This window comes from Fusarium odoratissimum, assembly GCF_000260195.1.
Source record: "Fusarium odoratissimum NRRL 54006 unplaced genomic scaffold supercont1.9, whole genome shotgun sequence".
In the NCBI taxonomy this organism is placed as follows: Eukaryota; Fungi; Ascomycota; class Sordariomycetes; order Hypocreales; family Nectriaceae; genus Fusarium; species Fusarium odoratissimum.
The window spans coordinates 493,067-505,122 of NW_022158695.1; the positions used below are offsets into that span (position 1 = coordinate 493,067).

A 12,056-nucleotide genomic window follows, 5' to 3' on the forward strand; every position below is an offset into this window, starting at 1 on the left:
AATGCTACGTAATTTTAATAATGACGGAGGCTGCGATAATGAACCGAGATGTTGGAGAAACAAGTGCCGTTGAGTTCTGTGGGACCGTCTCAAAAGCAGAGTACAGTGCACAGACAGTGTCCCGCTAATGAGCACTAGAAGCACTAAAAGGACCCTAAATGGTAACCTCTTCACCTTGTGGCGGCCAACTTCTTCCCGTCTCGTCTATTGCTCGTCATTTTCTTGCTTTTACTTTGTTCTCTCCTCGCAATGACTTCATTCTTGGGTATTGGACGGAGATTGTGACGCTGAACAGTTATTGTTTTTCGTTGCTTCTTCCCCCCCTTGTACCTAATGAGAAACTTAAAGCTTTCACAAGGCATTGATTCGTAGGTGCTAATACCTCCCCTGTCAATTCATCGACAGGGCCAGCTGACAACGTTCCATTCCCAGCGCAACGGGCCAGGCTTTTGGAGGGAAGCTAATCTCGGTATCAACTCATTGAGTTAGGAGAGGCCGATTTCTCCCCATATCAGATGAATTATAATAACAAGAGGGCACGATGATTTGTTGCGAGCATGTATCCGTGCCTATTCCCAACGTTGAGTTTCGTTTCTAGTGCATGATGCGTGACCAAGCAATTACTTGCTTCACAGGTGAGGAAAAAGCAACAAAAGACCCGGCGTCATCAAATGAGCCCCTGTCAGTGGCTTCGTGAACCCTGGCGCGGCTTATTCTCATCAGGGGAAACGTTGATTTATTCCCCTTCCACTCGCGAGCTTCTCCCTTTTGCCCATCGAGCAATCAGAATGAAACAACCGGCGGCGGCAACTAAGGGGACCGGGCTTACCGCAGACTGTATGATGGCCTGGGGGTCTTCTATAATTGAACGAATGCTTTTATCTGAGCTTTTCTTTTGTCAATGCTATGGATATCAATGGATGGTCTGTGTTCATTGTACATGAAGCGTGGCGTAATCATGTCTCCTCGCTCGTATTGGAGAATGGTTCTAGACTTGTGTGCACCTCTCTAAGTCACCCACAAGAAACGACAAACAAGCTCTAACCTGCCTCGTAAGAAATGTCTCTCGATCATTCAAACTCATATCCCATCTGAAGCCACATGAGCTTTCCTTCTCTCTATCCCTGTCAATTCGCAGCTGTATTTCCGTCAAAGCCCACTTAGAGCTCGCTGATTCCGTACAGGGGGCTTACAGGGGATGTAGCCCGGCTGAGGGGCCGTGCAGGCGCAGGCGCAGGCTTCATTCAGGTGCTCCCCGCTAACACAGTGTCAATTTTAATCTGCCAGCCTAACCAACCAGCCCCCCTCATGGAAATCTCCCATGGATCATCTTTCTTCGTCTTCTTGTTCTACCCTCTCTTCTCTGCACAGCTCTCTCGGAGCCCGACGCCGCCTTCATCGTCCCAGCCATGATATCTCTGTGACGACGATATCTTGATTGTTGGCTGACCCCAAGTCTATTCCATTATTCCATCCACCAAAAGTTATCTTGTCGACTTCTCTTCGCCATCTAACCGCCCCTTTATCACCGGATCCTTCGTTACTCTTTCCGACCAGCATACGCACCGCCGCTTGCGTCTATGAACAACACCTCTCCTTTAATCGATAGTTGCTACATCGAATTCCGGTAGCATTGACAACGATATAATTCGACTTTCGATCATAAAACATCTTGGAACAAACGCCGTTCGTTCGCCGCCCTCCACGCATCCTCAAATCTCTTATTTCTAGAGGTCGCGGGCGCCATCAACATGGCCACAATGGCACCCGCACCGACCTCAACCGAGAACATTACTCCGCCGCGCAGCAGTCATGGTCATTCAGACTCGTGGGGATACAACATGCCCCAGAAGGAGGTACGAAGCGTGGGAGTTGCCACATGATGGCTGCTACCCCAACTTTTGTCAGGGCGAGGATGCTAATGATTTGCTAGAATTTTGATAATGACATGAACGCTGGCACGAACCATGACTACCCTCAAAAGAACCATTTTACCACCCAAAATGGCAATTCGAACTCTTACCACTCGGGCATGGACCGAGTTGGCCGAAAAGTGAACTCGCACGATAATCTTTCGAGTGCCAAACTTCACAACTCTGTTGACGGAGCTGGAGCGCGCTACATTAGTGAATCCAAGACTAGTCCGGCCTTGAACGGTAACTCGTGGGGACAAACCTTTGGCCCTCAGACCGAAGACGAATACAGCCGCAATGCCGTACCTATCGACCAAGAAGTAGTAGTTGTCGACGAAGGTTCCAAGTGGATTCACCGCGACAAGCTGGCAAGGATAGAGAGTGAAGAGCTTCAGGCAGCTGGCATATTTGTTCCAAGAACCCGCAACCACAGCAAACAACGACGAGACCGAAGCCGCAGCGCTATGCGCCGTGGTACTGACGCGTCGGAAAATGGCCCTAGATCCCGAAAGAACTCGACAGCCGTCGAAGGACGAAACCCCGAGATCGCAGGCGAATCGTGGGATTTACGTACCCCAGAAGAGATTGCGGAGGAGGAAAGCAATGCTTATTTTACTTCAAACAGCCACAAAGGAGGCTCTCGCATTCCTGTTGCCAAGGTTAGTCCAGCGCCCATATCTGTTGATCGTTTCGAGCGAGCATCGAGGAAAACGAGCGAGAGCCCCGACGATGAACGGACTTTGACAAATGAAAAGACTCGACCTGGAAGCGCGCACATGATGAAGGGATTCGACGCCATGTCGGTCAATAGCAATCACAACAATAGTTTACCCGCACCGAAACGAACCGCCACCGATACTTCGCCCAAGAAGGGCGCGACGGGCCCAAGAAAGACGTCTGGCCCCTCGAAGACTGGCACGGCATCGACGGGACGACCAAAGACGAGATCTGGCTCTATTGGAAACAGTATCTCGACTCGACCTTCGACCCGATCTGGGGAATTATCACTAGGAAACAAGGCGCCTGAAGGCGATCCTCCGTGGATGATCAACTCGTACAAGCCCGATCCTCGACTTCCTCCTGATCAGCAACTCCTCCCAACTGTCGCCCGACGCCTACAACAGGAGAAGTGGGAGAAGGAAGGCAAGTTTGGAGATGTATATGACAAAGATTTCCGACCGCTCAACGACAATGAGCTCGGCAAACCGGACCAGCTTGACCAGGCGGACAAGACTGAGGAGACCGACGAGAAGCAACGAGAAACATCACCACCAGAGGGAGAGTGGCCGCTCAAGCTGGAGCCTACAAAGAGCCCAACTCAGCGCGCTGGCGGATACTCTACTATGCCTAAGATCTCGGACAAGCCCCAGAACAGCCCACTTCCAAGCCCAAGAACACCATTGTCGCCCAATGCACCCAACGCACCTCAAGCGCCAGCGCAAGAACAATCGAAGCCGGAACCATCTACTGAACGACCGGTACAGCAACACCCGCAACAGCCACAACCTGTTGAAGACGATAGCAAGGGAGGCTGCGGATGCTGTGTGGTCATGTAAAGACTTGGTCTTCACCCAGCCTGCCCATGGTCGACGGAACCACGATATCGAGGATACCCATTCCCTTCCCTACGTGTCTGACAACACTTACGACGTAACGAATTTCCTTTACAATCTGCTTGCATTCAGCCATTGTGTTAAATCGTATCATACCAACTCAGCCTGCTATCTCTTTAGCGACGCAACTGCCATTCCCTTTGTCACAACTTTAGCGATCCGTTCCACCCCATCCGGACCAAAGATAGCGACCTTGTCACCGAGACACGACTTCACTCGCGGAAAGGTCAAGCATTCACCGACCTGACAGGCTCAAGCGGTAGGCTGTCTGAGATCTGGTGATGTGAGAGATACACGTCTTTCCCGGAGTCCTTCATTATTCGTATTTAATTATCGGCGTTTGAGCTTTTTGTTTTGCGTTTTGATAGTTGAGTGGTTTTGCCGTTAAAATGGTACTTCTTGTTATATTCTTGCCAAAGGAGGAGGGGACATGAACTGGAGCGGAATGATAGAATTGATGGGCCTTGTGATGGGATTCGCTCTGACTGAGTGAGCGAGAGTCTGGGGTGATACTGGCGTGAGTTAGTTCTAGCGACTGGAACCTGCTCAGTTATCTTGTTATTAGAGATTTTGGAGAGCGAAGTTGAGTGAATCAATAACAAGACGTTAAATTATTAGATGCCGTGCCGTGCCGTGTTTGTGAATGAGCTCACTCTCTTATTGTTTCTTTGAGCCTTAAGAGGTATGTGCCAAGAAACCTTGAACGAATACTCATCACGATGTTAATGAGGATTGAGCATCTCAAGCTGAATATCAGGTATTCTATATCGAAACAGGTTATTCCAAGGGGATATCACCCTAACATCACTAAGTTACCCCTCAGCTCTGAAGCTTTTTCGGAAAACCCGGTCTCAAAAAACGCCCACAACGTCATCATTACTCTTTGGCTGTACGCGTTTCAATCGGGAGATCGGCACATTGAAACTCGCGTGAATTCATGCAGTTCTCATTATTAAAACGAAGAATTACCAGGGAATTGCGTACGGATAACGGCATTCCAGAAACGGGTAATTCGGATCTGATGCGATGCGGTAATGCCCGCGTGTGGAGTTTGTCTTGTTAGTTTACTCCATATGATTTGCATCATCGAGATGCTGACGTAGAGTGAGTGAGATCTGGCTTGTGTATGGGGTATTTATATATAGATCGGGAGATATCTTGGGACTGTTCTTGGCATTTAGAATTCACTTACATGTTTACAATTGCTTCAGTGTAAGATAGCAACCGTGACAATGGTTCATCAGCACGGAGATCATCATAAAATCCCCGCCAAGCACCGGATTCACAAGTAAGACCTACGCTCTCGACCCAACATCACCATGCACTAACACTCACAGACCCGGAGCATGGCTTCCCGCCGATCATCGCGTGCACAGAGAGTACATGCGCCGCGTCACAAAGCACGCCGACGAGAACCCCAAAGAGCTCGTCCCCGTTCTTCAAGAGTTCAAAGACTTTATTGAGAAGACGCCCCGCGTGTACATGTACTTCATCCAGATGTTTGAGGAGATCCCCCAGAAACACCCGTACCAGAGTGATCCTACTGGTACACCTCAGTTGAGAGACTACGAGCATATGCTGCAGGTGCTCAATCACATTTTTAGCACGGCGCCAGAGTGGACGGATGCGGCGGAGAGTGTGGGCATGGTAGGTGTGCCGCTTTGTGCCATCTTTGACTATCCTATGGGAACGCCTAGGTGGGTTTAATTAGAGATGGGATGAGAGGGTGATTGCTGATCAAGGTAGTGGTTATGCGGCGTTTTTGGACCCTGATGTGAATCGGATGCTGAAGAAGGTTCTCAACCACTGGGGCAAATTTCTCATGGTATGTTAGTCCATACGAGTTATCCCGACAGTTGCACTGACAACGAGTAGACACCTAAATCGGCTGAAGTTCTGGGAGATCACAAGCAGGGCTGGTTCGGACCCGTGGGTCTGAATGACCTCGTCGAGGTCGCCAACAAGCCCAACAAAACGAACTTCAAGTTTGAGGAGGTCTTTGAGTGTGATCCATCAGCCAAATACTACGGCTTCAAGTCCTGGGACGGTAAGCCAAAAGCGTCACCACCATGAACCATAGCTCACAATTGGCATAGACTTTTTTACTCGCAAGGTTCGCGACAGCGCTCGTCCCGTTGCTTCACCAGATGACGACCTCGTCATCGCCAACTGCTGCGAATCACGCGTCTACAACATCGAACGCGACGTGAAACTCCGCGACCGTTTCTTCGCAAAGGGCCAACCTTACTCTATCCTCGACATGCTGGCTCATGATCCTCTGGCTGAGAAATTCGCCGGCGGAACGATCTACCAAGCCTTCCTGTCCGCTCTCTCCTATCACCGCTGGCACACTCCCGTCTCCGGTAAGGTCGTACGTGCCTTCGTCCAAGACGGTACGTATTTCAGCGAGCCTCTATTCGAAGGTGTAGGCGAACCTGGATCGACGGAGATCTCGTCAGCGGGATTGTCGCAGAGTCAGGGATATTTGAGTGCATTGGCAACGAGGGCTATCATTCTGATTGAGGCTGATGAGCCGGCGATCGGACTCCTTGCGTTTGTTGGTATTGGTATGGATGAGGTTAGTACATGTGAGATTACCGTTAAGGAGGGACAGCACGTCAAGAAGGGACAGGAGACGGGCATGTTCCACTTTGGAGGCTCGACGCATTGTGTTATCTTCCGCAAGGGCGTCAAGGTTGAGGGATTTCCCGAGGTTGGTAGGGAGGAGAACGTGCCAGTTCGAAGCCAGCTGGCTGTCGTGAAGAAGTAAGACAGCTCCAGGTAAATCGGGAGATAGTTAAAACAGAATGTATTACGCTTCGTTTATGCTGTCATTATTTATTTCTTCGCATCTTCCTTCATACCAGACTGAACCCAAGCCTTGGACGCACTAGCCTTTGCCTCAAGTTCCTCCTCACTCAGCTTGGCCAGCTCAAACGCGGTGTGGCGCGTAGGAACATGACGACCAGCCTCGAAACCAGGACGCTCAAGGAGCTTGTAGAGCCACTTCTCGAGGTGAGGGAACTCGGAGAGATCAACGCCAGCCCATTCTGTTGGGTGTTAGGAAACGGTGGTGGTGATGTTGGGGAACAGAGAGACTTACTTGCGCTGGAGACCCAGCCCCAAATGGAAATGTCGGCGATGGTTACTTTGTCGCCGACGATGTAGCCGGATGATGTCTGGGCGAGGTGAGTGTCGAGGGTGCGGTAGAGACGGCGGGTCTCGTTGGTGTAGCGGTTGATGCCGTACTCAATCTTTTCGGGAGCATAGCCTGCGCATGTCAGTATAGTATCATTAATTGCATGAGTGAGAACATACGCTTGAAGTGGTTGGCTTGACCCTGCATGGGACCGAGGCCACCCATCTGCCACATGAGCTGCGAATTGTTAGCTATGATCCGACAATATAATGAGAAAGCTCACCCAGCTGGTCATCTCCCAATGCTCAGCAGATCCATGAGGGAACGAAAGCTTATGATCCTTATCATAGCGATCAACGAGGTACTGCAGCATAGCACCACTCTCAAAAACACGGATCTGCTTGCCGTCGAGAGTATCGGTGAGAGCAGGGATGCGACCGTTGGGGTTGATCTTGAGGAACCACTCTTCCTTCTGCTCATTCTCTGTCATCTTGATAGGATACACCTGGGACCGTCAGTGTTGCACGCATGAATGTGGAGAGTGAGAGATTACCTTGTACTCGAGGTTAAGCTCCTCGAGCAGAATAGAGGGTTTGATGCCATTGGGCGTGTTGGTGGTGTAGAGGGTGATGTCGGTCTTGGTCTTTTGAGCCATTGTGAAGAGTTGCTTTCCCAATTGGGTGATGCGCGATGTCATTAATTAATTTGAGGGTGTAGATATGAGAATGAGACCGAGGGAGGGGAAAGACACTTTATATAATGATATGAGGTTACAAATTCTACATCTGTAGAACTACGGCATAGTGAGGGGTTCCTTTTTCTGGGGATTGGATGGATTATTCATTGTACAGCTGGATTTGGCTTGGTAATCCGAAGTTGGTGGAGGTTGAACCCACATTGGACCAAGGCACATTGCGCGATTGTTACAACAGTCTTTGTAATCAGCCCGTCTCCGAATGCTCCATGGGGAAATACTCCAGTTGTTGCTGATATCGATTGTTTTATTTATGATCCTGAAGGACCCCCCCTTTTGCTCTGATGATATGAGACTGGCTCTTCTGGCAAATCGCTATCAGCGTCAGCACTTTGAGTGAACTACCAGGCCAGGGTCATTGATGTCATTGCTCTGAGCTCCAGACTGTTCGTGGGTTCTCTCCTTTGATTGGCTGAGGACGAAGTCAACTTTTTCACAGAGTTTTGTTCCTGAGCTGCTCACCAGATTAATTTCTCGACGTTAAGCTTATTCCCATTAGCCCCAACCCATCATTATTTGTAGCAGACTTTCAGAGCTATTATATTTGTTCTGGAGTCTCCAGTGCAGCCGTCATATTCTCAGGTTCCCCATCATGGATACGTATCTTTGCAACGGACTTGGTGCCGGATCGGCCCCACTTTCGGCTCCGGACACCGATCGACCATCGAAACTTGGTGTAAGCGACACCGTATGATCCCGCAAAACACATAAAAGCTGCCGCGGCGAACAGACATCCCAAATAAAGTTATCGGCGACTGGTCACTTATTAACTAGATGCTACACTTGGTCTATTTGTTAGGGTTATGTTAGCATTGCTGTCTGAGCTGAACACTTGCATAAGATTTATAAGTCCATGAACCGCTGGAATAATAAAGAGACACTAAAGGATAAATCTTCAAAAGCTGGAGTAGACACAGGGATCAAAGCATCAAGATTTCTCTGAGTTCGCTGACAGTGCTCAGTCTACCACCACTTAGTCACCACTTAGACTTCACAGAGGAATTTATATTCCGTTAAAACTAAAATTAGCTTGTATAACCGCAGAAAGCCTTAGAATTACTAAAATAATTCTTTTGTTATCTGATAACGATTCGCAGCGTAGGCCTAGCACAAAAGGGATCTCAGTATTGGGCTAAGATGTTGATTACAACCACGTCTTGTTATATTGGACCTGCATTGGCAGCAATACTCCTAGAGTATCTCTCAATTAAAATAATTACATCACTACAGGAAGCCAAGAGTGCAACATGAATCATGGACGTATTTACTTCAGGGCTGAGACTGTCAGTCGAGGTGGTAAGTACCAGGTAGCTTCGTGCACGACCATGCTAAAACTCGTCAAGCTTTACACGTGGATTCAACGATTTGCGACCCTTAAGTTCCAAAGAGTAAAAGCTTGAATATATGATCTAGATCTAGCAACAATAATCAGCGAGTAGTCACCAGATGAGCCCCAGCATGCCTCCATGAATAGAATCTCTCCCTACCTGAATAACTATGTCCTTCCTTCTTCCCCACAATCACATATATTTCGCTTAGTTCTCGGAGAGACCGCCAACCGAAGCCACATCCTGAGCCGCATCTTTCTTTAGCTGACAATATCATGTCTCCTCAAATTTGCGTCGCGGGACGCCCCCTTACCCTCACCAATTTCCCCCCAGAAATCATCAAGTGTATCATCGACAAAATCCTGGATGAAAATAGGGTCCACAAAGAGGAGAGCTGGGAATGGGATTATTGGCCTGAGCCTGAGCCCGAGCACAACCCTCTTCAGGTATACGTGGATGCCCTCAACCTTGCAGCGACCTGTAAGGACATCCGCAGGCTCGTGACGAAGCAAATCTATATCAGAGATGCGAGGGACAACCATTCGGCAGCTTTGCTAGTATCGGCGAAGCGCAATGACATTGCTGGCGTCATTCGAGCCCTTCATATAGGAGCTAACATCCACTCTGATGATGCGACCGAGACAGTCACCTACTATACTACCGGACCAAACGCTATCAAGACTGGCCATAGGGTTCCCTTGCAACTTGACAACCAAGTAACTGCCTTTCACTGGGCCGCTTTCAATGGACACAAGGAGATTGTGTCCCTACTCCTCAATCATGGGGCCAGCATTAACCACAGGGTCAGCATCGATGCTCGTGAGTGGTTTATTCGCCAGAGGTTGCCGGCTGTTCAGCTAAACAAGGATTGTACTGCCCTAGATTATTACCCAATCAGTTACACCAGAAGAGCTGTGGCGGATAATGCATTTTTAGGCTTGAGGTGTTTGGGATCTCCGCAAGCCGTCGACAACCAATATCGATTCATGAAGTTAGAGAAAGGTGCAAATACTCTATACTTTGCTGTAAAGGGCGGCAACATTGACATTGCAGAATCTCTCATCAAGGCTGGGGCTGATTTGATGACACATACTGGGACAGGGCTCACTGCTCTGCATCAGGCAGTGAGCAACGGAGACATAAGCATGGCAAAGGGTCTACTTATGGAGGGGATTGATCCGAATAGTGCTAATCCCTTTGGGAAAACTCCACTCCACTTCATAAAATGCCCCGAAGAGGAGATGGCACACCCAGCAGTCAAAATGACCCAGACTCTTGTGGAGCACGGAGCCGACATCAACAGATGGGACCTTCTTGGTAACACACCGCTCCTCACTCATCTGCAAGACTTTGAGCGGAATGATTCTGTCATCGCAGAGTTCATCCGGCAAGGAGCTCACATATACGAGGGCTTTTATGATGATCTCGAAGCGCCTCTCAATGAACTCAACCAAGAGATCTATAGCGCCATGGCATATATCGGATTTGTTGGCCCAGGCTGCGAACCGGTTCCTCTGCCGCCTAACCATGACACCGGAATGGAATGGTCTGAGACCCGAGAGGCCATTTTTTGACATTTTCATAAACTCATTCACCAGACAGACAAGTGCCGGAAGGGTTGGCTGAATTCTCGCCCAAAGAATGGGAAGAGTCCTGGGAGAAGCGCCCATTTGTCTATGTGGATGCTCAACTGTTGGGGAATCTAACACAGAGGAGCCCAGACTATTGAGCGTCAACTAGAGTGAAAGATAGCTATGAGGAGGGTGATAATGACTCGGGAGATGAAACCTCTGACGAAAGAGTTGGTGGCTGGCAGTGATAAAGAAGAGGAGAAGAGTATGCGGTGGTTATGTTGACTGTCGAAAGATTGTCAAATTCTACGCCGGAGTTTTATTTTACAGTAGAGAGAGAGACGGGAATACTGGTCAGCAATGATGAGAGTTCATATGGAATCTTGATCAGGTGTTTGTATTATTGGCTGATTTCAGCGTGGACGCAGACTCGCAGTAATGTTGAATGATATAAGATGCCAAAGTTCTCCGGAAAGGGGCACCTGAGAAAGAAATAGAAAATGGTTTACTAGTTTATTTACCCCAACATCGAACCACTGAAAAGAGTCATCATGAGGAACTTGTCCTGGACTGCTAAGCATTCTGCAATTTCCAAGTGTCGTGCCTTATGAGCTTGACTATGCCTTACCAGTACTTCCACAAATATCTATCCATCTATCAACCTCGGCCTGTAGTATCTCTATACCTTCATCTACACGCTGCATGAAAGGTTTATGTGCATTCTCCTTCAAGTGGACATGCCAGACCTCCAAGAGCAATTTGTTGACATTGAGCTTCACGGCTCCAGCTTCGATACAGTCTTGCATGATCTGAGCAGTGAAGTCATTTGTCCCGTGAAGTGCCATGAATGCATGCCCACGGATCTGTTTATCAATAGATGAGAGTCTGGCAAGGTCGAGGTCCGGTCCTTTGGGGCCATAATCACCGTGAATATTGCCGACGCTCGGGGCCAGGATGTCTATACCTGCTTTGAGGAAGTCTTCTACCTCCTCGGGAGAAGTGAATAAGGCTGTCCCTGTATTAGACAACTGTTACTATGGCGATGAGAGGTACTAACCTTCAAGATCATCAGTATCAGCAATGCCATCTTCCCCCCCATTGATCCGTCCACTCTCTGCCTCGACAGCAATACCCCGCTTATGACACAACTTCGTCAATGCAGCAGTCTTAGCAAGATTTTCCTCATGATCGTAATGGCTCATATCAACCATGATAGAGTCAAAAGGTAAAGTTTTCACAACCTCTTCGATCTGTGAAACATCTTGTGCATGATCGAGATGAAGAGAGAGCGGAACGGTCGCTGATTTGATAGCTGCAGATGCTGCCCAGGCTAGAGTTGGTAGCTGTCTCAGGGTAGAGGGGAATAGAAGGAGAACCAGTGGGGATCGTTTTCTTCGGCTGCTTTGACTATGGCTGTGAGATGTTCGATATTGTAGCTGAGTATTATAGTTAGTACGAAGCGCCAACGATACTGCGGACGGCAAACCATATTGCTGCTAAGACCCCATAGTTACCCTTGACAGCATCTTCCAAGATACGTAAGGTTCGGTTCGTGTTTCTCAAGTTTTCAGTTGGTTCTGGCATGATGAACTGGTATACAATGAGTTGTCTGTTGAGGAGCAAACCGATTGGATGGGGTGACATAGACAGCATCAGCGTATTTGGTTTAGTCATCATCCAATAAGGAAATTAGAGCCACCAACTCCTCATTTGGGCGAGGTGTTAACGGCAACAGGAT

At 48.7% G+C, this 12,056-nt stretch overlaps 6 protein-coding genes across 7 annotated transcripts; 4 read left to right on the forward strand and 2 right to left on the reverse strand.

Moving 5' to 3' along the window:
• Positions 1-1,204: 1,204 nt before the first annotated feature.
• Positions 1,205-4,299, forward strand: FOIG_06548 (uncharacterized protein). Of its 2 annotated transcripts, XM_031205647.1 has the most exons (3): positions 1,205-1,856; positions 1,934-2,572; positions 2,669-4,299. In XM_031205647.1, exons 1-3 carry the CDS (start codon positions 1,752-1,754, stop codon positions 3,467-3,469), a joined length of 1,545 nt encoding a protein of 514 aa, XP_031064371.1. In that variant the 5' UTR covers positions 1,205-1,751; the 3' UTR covers positions 3,470-4,299. The 2 variants fall into 2 exon arrangements, with proteins under 2 accessions (XP_031064371.1, XP_031064370.1); XM_031205646.1 differs by having other exon boundaries at positions 1,934-4,299.
• A 138-nt stretch (positions 4,300-4,437) lies between these two features.
• On the forward strand, positions 4,438-6,840 carry FOIG_06549 (phosphatidylserine decarboxylase). The gene is made up of 5 exons (XM_031205648.1): positions 4,438-4,814; positions 4,864-5,223; positions 5,273-5,351; positions 5,402-5,573; positions 5,623-6,840. The coding sequence occupies exons 1-5, from the start codon at positions 4,759-4,761 to the stop codon at positions 6,294-6,296; spliced, it is 1,341 nt and encodes a 446-aa protein (XP_031064372.1). The 5' UTR covers positions 4,438-4,758; the 3' UTR covers positions 6,297-6,840.
• On the reverse strand, positions 6,313-7,527 carry FOIG_06550 (glutathione S-transferase). The gene is made up of 5 exons (XM_031205649.1): positions 7,219-7,527; positions 6,949-7,170; positions 6,845-6,902; positions 6,630-6,797; positions 6,313-6,576 (listed from the first exon to the last, which is right to left on the reverse strand). The coding sequence occupies exons 1-5, from the start codon at positions 7,360-7,362 to the stop codon at positions 6,365-6,367; spliced, it is 804 nt and encodes a 267-aa protein (XP_031064373.1). The 5' UTR covers positions 7,363-7,527; the 3' UTR covers positions 6,313-6,364.
• A 484-nt stretch (positions 7,528-8,011) lies between these two features.
• On the forward strand, positions 8,012-8,396 carry FOIG_06551 (uncharacterized protein; the record flags this gene model as incomplete). The annotated part of the gene is made up of 2 exons (XM_031205650.1): positions 8,012-8,095; positions 8,382-8,396. 2 exons carry the CDS (start codon positions 8,012-8,014, stop codon positions 8,394-8,396), a joined length of 99 nt encoding a protein of 32 aa, XP_031064374.1.
• A 626-nt stretch (positions 8,397-9,022) lies between these two features.
• On the forward strand, positions 9,023-10,321 carry FOIG_06552 (uncharacterized protein; the record flags this gene model as incomplete). Its single annotated transcript, XM_031205651.1, has 1 exon — positions 9,023-10,321. One exon carries the CDS (start codon positions 9,023-9,025, stop codon positions 10,319-10,321), a length of 1,299 nt encoding a protein of 432 aa, XP_031064375.1.
• Positions 10,322-10,694: 373 nt separating this feature from the next.
• Positions 10,695-11,922, reverse strand: FOIG_06553 (tagatose 1,6-diphosphate aldolase). The gene is made up of 3 exons (XM_031205652.1): positions 11,805-11,922; positions 11,376-11,754; positions 10,695-11,327 (listed from the first exon to the last, which is right to left on the reverse strand). Exons 1-3 carry the CDS (start codon positions 11,805-11,807, stop codon positions 10,936-10,938), a joined length of 774 nt encoding a protein of 257 aa, XP_031064376.1. The 5' UTR covers positions 11,808-11,922; the 3' UTR covers positions 10,695-10,935.
• Between the last annotated feature and the right edge of the window lie 134 nt (positions 11,923-12,056).

Coding starts and splice junctions, on each gene's coding strand:
- FOIG_06549 (XM_031205648.1), top strand. CDS start 4,759: ATGGTTCATCAGCACGGAGATCATCATAAAATCCCCGCCAAGCACCGG. Junction 4,815..4,863: donor GCCAAGCACCGGATTCACAA/GTAAGACCTACG, acceptor TAACACTCACAG/ACCCGGAGCATGGCTTCCCG. Junction 5,574..5,622: donor CGGCTTCAAGTCCTGGGACG/GTAAGCCAAAAG, acceptor CAATTGGCATAG/ACTTTTTTACTCGCAAGGTT.
- FOIG_06548 (XM_031205646.1), top strand. CDS start 1,752: ATGGCCACAATGGCACCCGCACCGACCTCAACCGAGAACATTACTCCG. Junction 1,857..1,933: donor ACAACATGCCCCAGAAGGAG/GTACGAAGCGTG, acceptor ATGATTTGCTAG/AATTTTGATAATGACATGAA.
- FOIG_06553 (XM_031205652.1), bottom strand. Junction 11,328..11,375: donor TGATACTGATGATCTTGAAG/GTTAGTACCTCT, acceptor ATACAGGGACAG/CCTTATTCACTTCTCCCGAG.
- FOIG_06550 (XM_031205649.1), bottom strand. CDS start 7,362: ATGACATCGCGCATCACCCAATTGGGAAAGCAACTCTTCACAATGGCT. Junction 7,171..7,218: donor AGCTTAACCTCGAGTACAAG/GTAATCTCTCAC, acceptor TGACGGTCCCAG/GTGTATCCTATCAAGATGAC. Junction 6,798..6,844: donor TCAAGCCAACCACTTCAAGC/GTATGTTCTCAC, acceptor TGACATGCGCAG/GCTATGCTCCCGAAAAGATT.